Here is a 13,150-nt window from a genome sequence, read left to right on the forward strand (position 1 = left end):
TACTGATATACAATACAATAATAGACCTTCCTTTTCTTTGCCCATTTGCTACACCCCAACAATCCCACTGGAATACAGGGTTCCACCTGGTGAGCTACACCTATTTCCCACACTTCTCCTACAGCCAGAGCTTGCACACCTCAGGGAAGAGGGCTGAACCCCTGACACAGCAATTTAGCAATTTCAGAAGCAGAAGTTGTTGGCCAGACCACGAGTGTTCACGAGCAAACAGGTCAGTGAGATAAATGTGCACATTCCAGGGCGGCACACGAGGCTCTCCCAGAAGTTTGTCTGGGATCTGCTGCCTAAGGCCAGCCAGATGTGAGGGGCTCCTCGCTTCGATTCACAAAGGATTTAGGAGCCATATTTGGGTGTGAATTTGCTCTGCAGTATATAATGATTCATGATATACACAAGCTTTGGGTACTGCTTCTTTCTTGTGTATTTTGGAATGCAACACTGCACTCCCTCTATTTACTTTAACAGATGGTCTGGTCCCTGTGCATGCTACTTTTATTTACCGTAACATCTCAAATAATTCTCAAAATATAATACCTTTTAAAGGTTTCCTGCCTAGAGTTTTCTGTAACGTGTAAACACTAAGTTTATTAAACAAATTATTGTAGACAAATACAGTTAAAAAAAATATATAGTGATAAACTTTTGAGTGAAAGAAATGAGGCAAAAAAGGAAGATGATCAAATAAAGGTACATGTGGAAAATTATTGAACTGATGTTTCACACAGTCTTAACAATGTGGAAGACAAACACAAAATATCACATAGGAACTCTATCCCCAGATACCACTTTAGAAGATTTACAAAAGACTTTCTGAAAAGTATTTTTGTTTAAGTGCTCATTGCAACATAAACTTGTTCATTGCAACATAAACTTGTCTTCAACATTGACAGCAGGAAGACAAGGATAAAACTGGTTTTAATAGAAAGTTCCCTGAAGGGCTAATCTTTCAAACAGAATCACAGAATACTTATTAATTTGAAAAAAACCAAAAACCCAAAAAAAACCCTACAAAACTGTCACAGTGTTGAAAGTTATTTGTATAATGGAAAGAGTAAAACCATCAAACTGGTTCAATCCTGCAAAGTCTTACACCCAGGAACAATGCAACTCCTGAATTATTCCCCTGATGTCACTGTGCCTGGGCAGATGCAGGCAGTGATGTATGTGGGGAGTAAGTACCTTGCTACCAGCTCCCAGACACTAAAACACACACACACACCTCTCACTGACACTCCTCAAGCAGGGAGAGCTAAAACCCTGCGTTTGGAGCACAAGAAATCATAACTTCGTTAAGGGTTTTGTTACTGAAGCAGGACCAAACTCGTTTCAAGATGGGAGGAGAACTACTTTTAATCTTTTCAAGCAAGACTGAGGCCTCCCACCTGAAAAGATGCATCAACACTCTAGAAGAAGCACTGGTAATGCAAACACTGGCACGCTGAACCTCTTGACATCCTTTTTCTCACCAAAGAGAAGTATAAGGAGGACAAAGTGCATAAATGCATATGTAAGTGCTGTCTACACAAAGAAAAAAGCAGCCTCTGCCTGTGCTCTGATCAATAGTCTGTTTAACTAAGCATCCTGAAAATGAAGCAGGAAAGGTGTACATTCACACATGGGGGCAAAGCATCCTGAAAATGGAACAGCACAGATTTCCATATAGGGGCACTGATCTGCTGAGGACTCCCAAAAGTTACAGCAGTACAATAAAAATAACTGTTAAACTTCAAGAATGTTTTATCCAATACTCAGTAGGGCAATCGCTAATTATTCCAGTCTCTTTTCTTACGTTCCAATATTTCCTTGTTGAACAAGTCTGTGCCAGAGAGAGTGTGAATTAGAAATCTATTTAAAGGTATCCCAAAAGGGGCGTGAACAGAAAAATAAGAAGGGGGGAAACACTGCCTTAAAATTATTTCTGTTCTTCTGTTATTTCTTCTTTTGATGCTGACTCCTTTGGAGCAGGATCTGTGTTTTTTCTTTGGGTTTTGATCAGTGCCTATTACAATACGTCAAATGAAGCCCTCAGACGTTAACCACACTGCAAGAAGGAGTTTTTGGCCATGAAAACAAAGCAGACATAACTCCTAGGTTGCTGTCTTTAATCACAGCTTCTCTGCTTGCGCTTTTTGTTTGTTTACTCCCCTGAACAGCCTTCCAGAGATCACCAGTCACCAAGATTTCAGTTCAACTATTTATATAAGGAAATCGCGCAGAATTTGGTGCCTATACTCACACACCAAAAAAAAAAAAAAATTGGTTTCCATTTCTTGTGTTTCACTTATAATTTCTGCCTCTGTAATAAGCAAGTTCTTAACCCCAGGCTAAGCCACCTGGAGCAGATCTGTGCTCCTGCGGGGAGCCCTCCGCAAAAAGTTTCTTTGAAGCCGGAGAGGCTCCATCCGCGTTATTTCCATATCTCCGGCTCTGACTCAGCAAAGCCTTTCGACATGTGCTGCAGGCTCACTGGCCTTGGGGACTGAAGTAGGTACAGAAGTGCTGGGCTGAATACGATGAAGTGTGGGTCTCCCCTGACCTGCCCTCTCACTGTACAGCCCAGCGCTGCAGCCTCGGTTGCCCAGTGCTTAAAGGAAGCAGTCATTAATTGCATTAATGGAATTATTTTAGAAATTAAATTTCTAAAGCATTTGTTTCTGTAGTGAAAAGGGAATTTATTTTAGAGGGTTTATTTTACAGAGGGTTTTTTTCCTGATGTTTCAGAATATGTAATGATCTTTCAACAAAAAGAAAAGTAACTGAGGAACTGATCTGTACTTTGCCTGCTGCCTAAGAGATGATTAAGATCAAGAATAAAATCGTTGGTTAGCAAATGCTGGGTATGTTACAGAAATAATATCATTTCAAGCATAAACAGCAATGAGCTGCAATTTATTCCTCTTTTGGCTTGGCTGGTGGTGCCTGGATTGCTTTAAATTATGAGGTCAAATATTGGGGGGGAAAATCCAAGGGACACTTTTTTTTCTTTTTTAAGATTTCTTATCTGAATCATGACAAACTTAAATAAAAAAAAAAAAAATAAAACCCCGGTATGTGTAAAAGAGCTCTTAACCAAATTCTGCATATCTTGGAATACTCAGTATAAATCAAATCTCAAGCAGAGATTTGAAGCCAGATTTTGCAACACAAAAATTGTATTCAGAGTTTTGTAACCAGCTTTGTTGAACACGGACTCAAAATCTCAGAGCACTGTTTGCAAACAGAATGGAAAGATTAATACAACATATTTTGTGAAGGGGAAAATAATAGTAAAGAAAAACAAAAGAGCAGCAATAAAATATACAAACCTTGCAGGGAGAGGAGGGTCAGCTTTTCCAGCCACTAACCAGGAAGACCTGTGGTAGGCATATCTATATCTTTTATTGTCCACAGGAACTATATCCATTAACACAATATACTTGGCCTCAGGATCCACTCCTGAGAAGGAAACCCTGATCGTAGGAAACATTCTCCTAAAAAAAAGGCAAATCAGAAAATAAATATTTGGGCAGAGAACAGAAATAACAAAGCATCTGAAAAGCTGCTAAAAGTAAGAATTATATTTAAATCCCCTGCAAAATCTTAAAGCATGTATTGACTTTGCTTCCACATGACGGGAGTTAGATCTTGCGTCTCTCTAATAATGAGACAAAAAGCATCTTGAAATCGAAATTATATTTGGGGAGCAAAAAGAAAAACATTGTTAAAAGTGAATAAGGAAAGGAGAAATATACTATTTGCCTGATAGTTTAAAGCACACAACGATTTCAGAAAATAGTTGTAGCTAAGGTACATAGATACTTAGGAACTTGGATTTTCTTTAATTATTTCTATTTTGCGGGATCCATATTACTGTAAGGGAAATTTTCCAAAATTATTTCCATTGTTATTCTCACATATTTTACGTGAGTGTTTTCTTAAGCCTGCTCGCAATATTTTTGAACGGAATTTTCAAAACTAAAACATTTCTTTTATGTACTGTTTTGACAAAACACAATTTTAAAATGTAAGGTTATCCTGTAGACCAGAAATAAAGTTAAATAATTTTTGACAGCTTAAAATATTGAACTTTATATTGCATGTTTTACACCTATTTTTTAAAAATAAAAACACATACCGATAGATCTTATCAGTTAGGGGAAAAAAAAAATCTTCAGGCAACTACGTTCATAAAAAGTAATTTTGGGGATTAAAAACCCCGAAAAACATTTGGCTCCTCCAGAGTGCGTTTGACTGACCCAAACCCCACAAGCTTTACTGAAGAACTGGCATAGTTTGAGGTAAGAAGAAAGCCTGAAATTCTTTTGCGCATTTTTGCAACAGAGAGAAAAGAACAAACCAAACCAAGCTCTGACAGGATCCTTTCCCCACGACCCCGCGTTTCCCTCGGTCTATACCAACCCAGCGCCTCAAAATCACCGCAGGATTTTAGTCACAAACCTGATTATTTCGGAAACAACTCTTCTTCCCCGCCGCCAGGACGCCCCGCATGGATTTCAGCCGGCCCCGCCGCAGCGCAGCGCACCTCGCTCCGGCCCGGCCGCTTCTCCCTCTGCCCCAGCGGGGCCCGCCGAGGGGCTGCGGCAAATACGGGGCTTCACCCTCCTCCTCCTCCCCTTAACCTCGCCGTGCTGCTCTCCCGATACAAAAAAACCTGCGGGGTTTCGGTAACTTTGCCCTTTTTCTCCCTGTCCAAAGCCGCTTTTCGAAGGATGCGCGGAGGGAAACCCCGGGGCTGCCCAGCCTTACCTCCCGGATTTGGTGATGATCATCTCGGTACCCAGCTCATGAAATTTGTCCCAGAGCTCCTTGGTCTCCAGGCTGCAGGAGATTTTGGCCATCTCCTCGCTGGGGATGATGGGGGTGGTGGGGATGAGGGGCTCGGTGCACAGGGAAGAAGGGCTGCTGCTAAAATCCCCGTGAGGATCCAGGCTGGATAAATCACTCAAAGGCTGGGCGCAGGAGGATTTCTCAACGAATTGTTCTGCAGGGTGTGAAGAAAAAGAGAGAGACAGACAGAAAAAGAGAAAGAGAGAGAGAGGGGATTCAGCCAGGACAATAGGATCACCGAGACAAGATACTTAAATATATATATTATATATATATATGAAAGGTATCGTTCATCATGTATATATGTATGATACATGTATCGTTTAACTGCCCTCGCACACCCGGCCGATTATTTAGGCGTCTGCTCATCATTTGTGGGCGGCGGTGTTGATTTTGGGAGAGGAGCTCCGGGAAGAGCCCGCAGAGGCGCACCGGGAGGGACTCCCGGGGGACGGCGGGAGCAGCCCGGCCCCGGCCCCGCCGCCGCCCGGCCGCGATCCGCTCCGCGGGGCACGGCGGGGCAGAGCCAGCCCTGCGCGCTGCCCCCCGCCAACCGAGCGCTTCCACGGAAAGGTCACTAATTCTCATTAAAACGGGATCGTTGGGCGCCGAGGGGCTGCCGAGGGCCAGGGTCACGCTGGGGGAGCACGGGACGCTGCTCCTGGATTTTGCCGCTGGTAGAGAGCGCAAAGCAGAAGGAGCTCGACCGCGGCCGCGCAGGCTCCGCGCTTCCTTAGCGGGGAAACGAACCCCAAATACTAATGAAACAGCGGGCACAGGGTCACCCTCCCGGAAAGCTGGCTCTGCCTTTATCCCAGCCAGTTAGCTGACCCTGAGCCCGCTCCTTTGGAGAAACAGGCCCCGGAGGAGCTGCGTGCGGCCGCGCAAGCTACGCGGGTGCAGAAGCTGCTGCCGACGCGGGCCGCCCGCCGCGCCTGGCTCCGCCGCCCACCCCCGCATGCCCCGGGAGGCTTCGGGCGCTTCAGCAGCTCCCTTGGGAGTTTCCGCCGGAGGCGAGGCCGGGAGGGAGCAGGGCTGCGAGGGCTCAGCCCGGCCCCGCGGTGCGGCACCGGGATGCGGCGGCGGATCCGCCGCCCGGCGCCAAAGAACGGGAGGAGCACGAACGCGTCCTGCCCCTCCAGGGAAAGGTTTTGCCTAAAGCTCCAGTCAATAAAAAACCGAGTCACAGGCAGTCCTTTCCCTTCGATTTTTAGTTAAATGGCATGAGGGAAGGGGTTAAAATTTTTTGAAAAGTTAAACTAAATAAGTGTTTTCAGGAAAAATACAAAACAAAACCAAAAAATCAAACCAACCCCACTAACACAAAGTTTAACACAAACCCATGTAAATACGCCGACCGGGAATGCTACAACGTTCCCGGCCTACATTAGCGCCCAGACTTAAAACTGAAGTTCTCAATGAATCCCTAAGCTATGTGAAATCTTTTGAGACAGTTGATTAGGTGCAGCAGACGCTGAGGGGCTGCCTTTTCTAAATTCTTTTAAGATTGAGTGTAATCCTGCTCATTGGCGCCCTGAAAGCTTAACACATATTTTGTAGTTTTCTGCGAACTCCTGGATACACGCAAAGATGACAAACCGCAGAAACTTGGAGCGGGGGGAGGAGGAGAAGATGTTCGTGTTTTTTAAAAGCATTCAGGATTCTGAATCGAGGCAACCGAATAGAGCGAAAGTGCTTACCCGAAAATCACAAATGCTTACAAAAAACTCCTCCCGGTCTGTGTAGAGCTAAACAGCCTGTATGAGCCTACATCGAGGAGCTGTGGAGTGAAGGGATTTTCAGTTCTACGCACAAGTTTTACTACCCCTTGTAAGCCTCGGCACGACAACGGAGCGTCTCTAAGTTCACTTCAGAACCAGGGTGGTTTTGCAATATCCATTTAAGAGATTCATTTCATGTCAGCGAAGAGAAATTGAACTACCTTAGGGCGTGGGATTATTGTGCAAATGGCGAAGCTGGATAAATAAAAGGCATAACTGAAACTAGAGGAATTTAGGAAACTCTTCATGCTATAAACAGCCTCAAAACGATCGTGGGTGATGACGGCACTCAACCTTCAAGCTTAGGTGGTGCTGCTTTACCCTCTGCAGGGGAAGCCTTCGCGCAGGGGGGACGCGCCGCTGCCCGACCCGGCTGCCGGAGCGCTGAGAAGGGTGAAGCAGAGCGGACAGGACAGACGGACGGACCCCGCGGACACCCCCGTCCCCACTCACCCAGAGGCTTGATGGTGCTCTCGGGGGACTCCTTGTCCTTGGAGCTGCCGCTCGACATGAGCGCGGCGATGGAGAAGGCGTTGGCCCGGGAGGAGAGCTGCGGCTTGGGGGGCGGCGTGTACTCCATGGCCACTGCGCGGGGACACGGCCGGGATGGCGGAGCCGGGATACCGGGAGCGCTCTGCTCCCGGCGCCGAGCGCTCCCCCGCCTTAACGCGGGGCCGCGGAGATCCTATCGGCCGGCGGCCAATCGGCGCCGGGACACGTCAAGGGCCCCGGCCCGGCCCGGCCCGGCCGCGGGGGAGGGGGCGGAGGCGGGCAGCAGGAGCAGCAGGAGGAGGCACGGACGGACGGAGGGAGGGCTCTGCCCGCCCGCAGGGTGGGGAGGGGGCGGCCGGCCCTCGGGACAGCTCCCCGCAGCCGCTCCCCTTTGGGCACCCCAGCGCCGCTCCCCGCCGGGGCCCCGGCTGCGGTCCGGGGAGCGCCATCCGCTGCTCCGAGCCCCGGGGGCGGGAAGGAGGGGCAGGCCGCGCGGCCAGGGATGCTCCCGAGAAGGTCCCTAGGCTATTCGCTTTGCCGAGGCAAGACACGGCGGAGAGGCGCTTGAAAGGATGAAATGTAATTGTGAATTTTTCTGGTGCGTGTGTGTGAGTGTCAGTTTTCTCTTTTGCATTCAAATATTAAAAGACAGCAGCTTTCAAAGCAGACGTTTTTGTCGTTGTGTGCTTTCTGTTGGGACAGAATGTCCCTTAAGATCGTACCCTTGGTTTTGCTGCACCGGATCCCAAATATTGTCATCCCGGTGAGATGTACTCCCCCCACCGACTCCAGGTGAGACCCTTGCAGCACCCCCTTCCCAGTCCAACCAGTGCGTGGGCCGCTGATCGCACAGTTTTCTTCAAATCCTTTTCATCGGCTGCGCCGAAATAGGTGGTATTGATCAGGCACATAAGACAGACAAAGTCGGGACGGGCTGATAGTACCAACGATAGCTTATTCTAAGGCAGTGATTTAAGTAAGTTTCTCACCAGTGCTCCTTTACACATACCATGTAAACATACTCTCATGAATAAATTAAATAAAGAAAAGCGGTGCTTTTAAATAAAATTCCTTTAAATAAAAATATTACTGAAGATATTTACTCTCTAGAACGACTCACAAGAGGACGTGTAACTTTATCAATGAAGTTCCACCTTATAAATCTAGAACAGAATCCAAGCACTCTTATTATGCAGGCTCGTGCCAAGAGCCATACATACCCGGTGTCGATCCCATTCCTACTACACTTAATTAATTGTTACGGAGAAAGAATTATTTGGGTCACCCTGCCCGGCCAGTGGAGTGGGGAGGACGAAACAGTGCTTTATCGCTTTGAGATCAGCGAGAACCAACTGCAGTTTGCCCTTTTGTTACCTGGATTTGCTAATAGATAGAATACCTATCGCAAACGGGACGTGCCTATTTAGAAGAGCCTAAAGCGTCTGGCAGAGGATTTCGGCGTGGCCCACAGCGGTCTGGGGGCCCGGTCTCGGCTCAGGCATTAGCGAGAGAAGGGCGAAAGGGGAGAGCCCAGCCAGCCCCGCGGCCGGCGAGCCGGGAGGGTCAGCTCACCAAGCATCGCCTCTTGCTTGACACAAGGAAACAGAGACGAGAGGTTCTGCCGACACCAATCTTAAAAAAAATACCCCAAAAAACCAACAACAAACAAAAAGTCCCCTCAACACTTTACCACTGTATGCCGAGGGACATCCCGCCAAATACGGGTCCGGTTTCCCTGCACGCTCCTGGGACCCCTCCGGGCGTGCGAGGGGCGGCGGGACGGGGGTGCCGAGCTCCCGGCCCTGCGCTCCCTTGGCCCTACCCGAAAAGCAGGGTCCGGCCTGCCTGAAAAGACAGACAAAGGAGGGTACAAACAGCCGGGAAGTTATCCTCTTCACCTTTCCTCTGCTGGTAACAGGGATGCTTAAGTCTCCTTTGGTTTTCTACCTACTGTGCGCGCCGCGCAAGTAAGGATAATAAAACCTGTCAAAGTAACAGCTCAGATCCTACCAAAAAAATTTTTTAAAGCCCTCAAAAATAAAAAAAACCTCAACAAATCAAAACCGAAAAAAACCCCCAAACAACCAAAATTCCCCAAACAACCTTTCTTTTTCCTTTGCTTATTTCTGTCCCTCAGCAGTGAGGTCGTAACATACCTGCCCCTAGCAGGGGCTGCCCCCGGTCCATCGGGGCTGAGGGGAGAGGGGCGGTGGGTGCCTCTGGATATTTCTGTGCGTCCGTCTGAGAAACACCGCCTCGGCAGCTGAGGCAGCTCGGACCGACTTCTGCTCTCCCTGGCCGCGGGATTTCCAGTCCCGGGGGAGGAGGACGCGGCCGTGGCGGGGGAAGCGCTGCGCGGTGAGCGGGGCACGGCGCACCCGGGCGCAGAGGGCGAGGGGCAACCGAGGCCGCGGCGCGGCCGTGGAGCTGGGACGGGGCTTGCCCCGTTTTCCCCGGGGAGAGGAACTGGCTTTGGGGGCTTGCAGATCTCTGCTTGTACCTTGGAGGTAAAAAAAACGGGGTGGAAAGAAACCAGGAGCTTCGTTTTATTTTATTTTAAACGGGTCCGTCCACATGGGATGACTTTTCTTTTACTTGGTTATGCCATGCAATTTTTCGCTCTATCCGGGGAGAGTCTGTATTTTTTAAGTTTTTTTTCCCTCGCTCCGCCTCCGATAAGGAAATGAGCCTTGTCTAGACTCCCAGAGGACCCCCTCCTTCCCCGTGGGCAGGGAATGGGTCTCAACTCCGGCCGTCTAATCCTCGCTACGCCTCCCTCCCCCGCCGGGGCCGAACTGGGGAGACACAGGGATCAGGCAGCCCGAGCGCGGCTTCCCCGGGCTGCTTTGCCGTCCCTGCCCACGGCCCTCTCCGGCGACGGGCCGGCTTCCAGAGACCAGGGGGTGGCAGGGGAATACACTACCACCCCAAAGCTCTTGATGCCTCTCTGCTTTCCCAACCAAGTGGATGTGTTTAGAAACGTCCGCGCGCTCTTCCCAAGGGATGCGAACCGGAGCTGCCAGTCCCCGCCGCGCCCAGGCACAGAGCGGCTGTCACCGCTGCACCGACCCCTCCCGAGAGCAGAGTTACCAGCTCTGCTGCTCCCCAGCAGGGCTGTTGCCTCGCTTGAACCCGTTTCAATTAAATCCTTCGTTATTGTTTACCCGTATATGAAGGACATGCAAGCTACACTGCAGATTTGTTTTTAATCTAGCAAATCCATATGTTTGTCGCTGGTGTCAGCCTGCTGTGGCAGAGACATTCATTAGGCTTCATAATTCTTTCAAAATACTTTTTTCCCCCCCATTTTACTTTGCTCAAAAAGTTCCTTACTCTCTTGTGAGCCAGCAAGAAGCAGAGTGCGGTAATCGCTGCACGCCTCATCTCGCTCGTTCGGTTCCCAGCTTAAATCAGGATTAGGTCTCAGTTTCGCCGTCAGGTTTCAAACAGGGAGCTTGCAGCCCGCTTCCAAAACCCCTCTCTGATCCCTGACAAACCAGGGAGAAAGCTCGATCCCGTGAAAACCGTGAGCGCCGCTTCTTCCCGGCCCTTTCCTCACCTACACAAATCACGACGGGAACGATACACGAGGGACAGAAAACCCGCAGAAACCCGCCGAGCAGCCTAGGTCCAGAGGGATGCTTTCAGGTGCGCCTTCGCCTGTGTGACAAGAGCTCCGGCGGGCGGGCGGGGTGTGCGGAGAGGGGCACACACCGGGCAGGGAACCGCGCTCAGGATTAAAGCAACTCTTTCGCGTAGTGATGAGGGGCCGTTGCCCTTTTACTCTTTTTTTGTTCCCTTAAAAGCGCCCACGCCGCACACTTCACGCGGCAGAGACAAACCTGTGCGGGGCTGCGCCCTGAAAACGGGCCCGGCACCGAGCCCAGCCGACACCCGCTCTTCTCACGGCTGTCCCTTGGGATAACCTGGCATTTGCCTCCATCCCTCCTCCTCCGTTAATTCCCTGTCTCCCCTCCGGATCCGTAGCCTGTGCGGCGGGCAAGGACCGCGTTTCCCTTTAAATGGGAGCCTACGGGTGCGGGGTGCCGCTGCCTAGACCCTCCGTGCCGCCGTCCCACCCCAAGGGCTGCTCGCCCGCTGCTGCCCGGGCGTGTGTCTGACCCTGCAGCCCGCAGCCCCTCTCCAAGGTAACCTACAGCGCTGCTTTGGCGTTGAGTTTACTCCTGCCTCGGGAGGGAAGAGTTAAAATCTTTTGCTCTTTCTTATTTTTCACCCCTGTAGATAAAAACAGTTTCTCCAGCAAAAAGAAAGGTGTTTATTCGCTCGGGCAAGGTCTCCGGCTCGCCCGTTCGTGCCTTGCGAGAGCATCGCTACTTTACAAAACGATGGCTACAGCGCTACGCGGCTCTGGCTCTGCTCCCCTGCAACCTCACGAGATTATCAGCCTGCTTTCAAGAGATTTTTTGTCCTCCGCTGCACGTAATTGTACTGCTCTGTCCGCTGGATTCCCCCTCTCTTTGAGCTCCCCGATTTCGGAGCAGCCCCCGTTCCCGGCGCTCCTGCTGCGGCGGGGACATCGCTCCCCTGCCGCCGCTCCATGCTCTCCCCTCCGCGGAAAGAGCCGCGCCAGCAAGGCAGAAGCCCGGGTACCTGAGATCCAATTTCACAACAAAAACATCTCAATGTCACCTACAGCGAGAAGGTGGCTTATTGGAGCAAAATGCGAGGCATTTTAAACCTATTAGTGATCTCCCAGATGCAAATCCGATGGTGGAAAGAGAAAGGCTCTATTAAGACCCGAGGGCTGACAATTAGATTATAGTCCAATTGCCAGCGGATAATGTGCTAAAAGCTTTCCCATTCAGTGTAACTCCTCGCTGAAAATTATTCACACTTTGCGAGCTGCGGCGCTCCTGAACGGGAGACGTCTTTGTCCGCGGAGAGCGCGAACAGCCGGGCGCAACTCAACACAGACACACGGACGCACGGACAGATGCACACGCAGGAGGTCTCGCAGCCAGGAGGATCATTAAACACATCCTTCCCGACCCGGAGCCGAGTGGCAAATCTGTGTGTGGTACAAGCTGACGAGCGCTCGCACAGTCGCGGCAGAGGTGCCAGGATAAGCGCATCCAGAGGCACCTATTCCAATGTGCCATGCTGTGTGTGTAAAGCATAGCTTGGAAGATCATCTAGTGCTTACATATCGCCGCATCAGCTGGACATATTAAAATTTTAATGTCCCTTCATGTGCAGAAAATACACTATTTTCCGTATAAACCTAAAGTTTATATTTAATGACAGCGATGACATTTTTACTAAAAAAAAATCCGAGTTTGGGTACTCAACAGATTTTTTTCTCGGTTTAAAACTGTTACTGAAAGCTGAGGAAATTTTCACTAAGGGCTTGAACTCTGCAGCTATAATTTGAAGTACCACCAAGCAATACATGACTTCGTATGTGATAATTTAATTCCAATATTGCAAAATCTTTGTCATGGGGTGAGTGGGTTCGCAGCCGCCGGTGCCGTGCCTGTCCCGGGGGCGTGGGGACTGTGAGCCTCCCTCCCCGCTGCGGGACAGGCTCTTGCAGCCCCGGGAAGACGATGCTCCACGGCGGCCGGCCAGCAGCACATCCTGCCCCAAAAGAGTCTGTCCTGGACCAGAGGACGGTGGAGAGCAAGGCTGAGCTCTCCAGGGCGGGATGGGCTAGGCAGAGGCAGCAGGGCCTTCCTGACTCGATTCATCCATTCATCAACCTCTCCCTCCTTTCATGTCACACCTACCAAAAATCATGAGCCTCTGTGGTTTTTTAAAGGTGTACACATATAAATAATTAACACACAAGTTTGTCTTGCTCGTCTTTCCCAACATCACTTAATAGAAAACTAAAGCAAAATGAGTCATCCCCCCAGACAGCCAGAACTGCCAGGACCTATGCAATGAACACCGGGCTTGAAGGGACCAAGCACCAGCTTTGGATTTTGGGGCTTAAATCAATAGTCAGAAGTGTGATGAAAAGCCACATCTTTAATGCTCTATTTTTATACAACCATTTTATGCTCAAT

General features: G+C 49.7%; 1 protein-coding gene across 1 annotated transcript in view; it reads right to left on the reverse strand.

The window, feature by feature from the left end:
• Positions 1–7,243, reverse strand: part of TBX20 (T-box transcription factor 20) — a 34,816-nt gene extending 27,573 nt beyond the window's left edge. Inside the window, exons 1-3 of the mRNA XM_064703371.1 lie at positions 7,083–7,243; positions 4,768–5,002; positions 3,327–3,491 (exon numbers count right to left, since the gene is read on the reverse strand). Coding sequence (XP_064559441.1) covers positions 3,327–3,491; positions 4,768–5,002; positions 7,083–7,209 — 527 coding nt within the window. The 5' untranslated portion in view covers positions 7,210–7,243. The remainder of the gene's footprint in view (positions 1–3,326; positions 3,492–4,767; positions 5,003–7,082) is intronic.
• Positions 7,244–13,150: the final 5,907 nt, after the last annotated feature.

The sequence above is a fragment of the Zonotrichia leucophrys genome, chromosome 2 (genome assembly GCF_028769735.1).
Source record: "Zonotrichia leucophrys gambelii isolate GWCS_2022_RI chromosome 2, RI_Zleu_2.0, whole genome shotgun sequence".
Lineage (NCBI taxonomy): Eukaryota > Metazoa > Chordata > Aves > Passeriformes > Passerellidae > Zonotrichia > Zonotrichia leucophrys.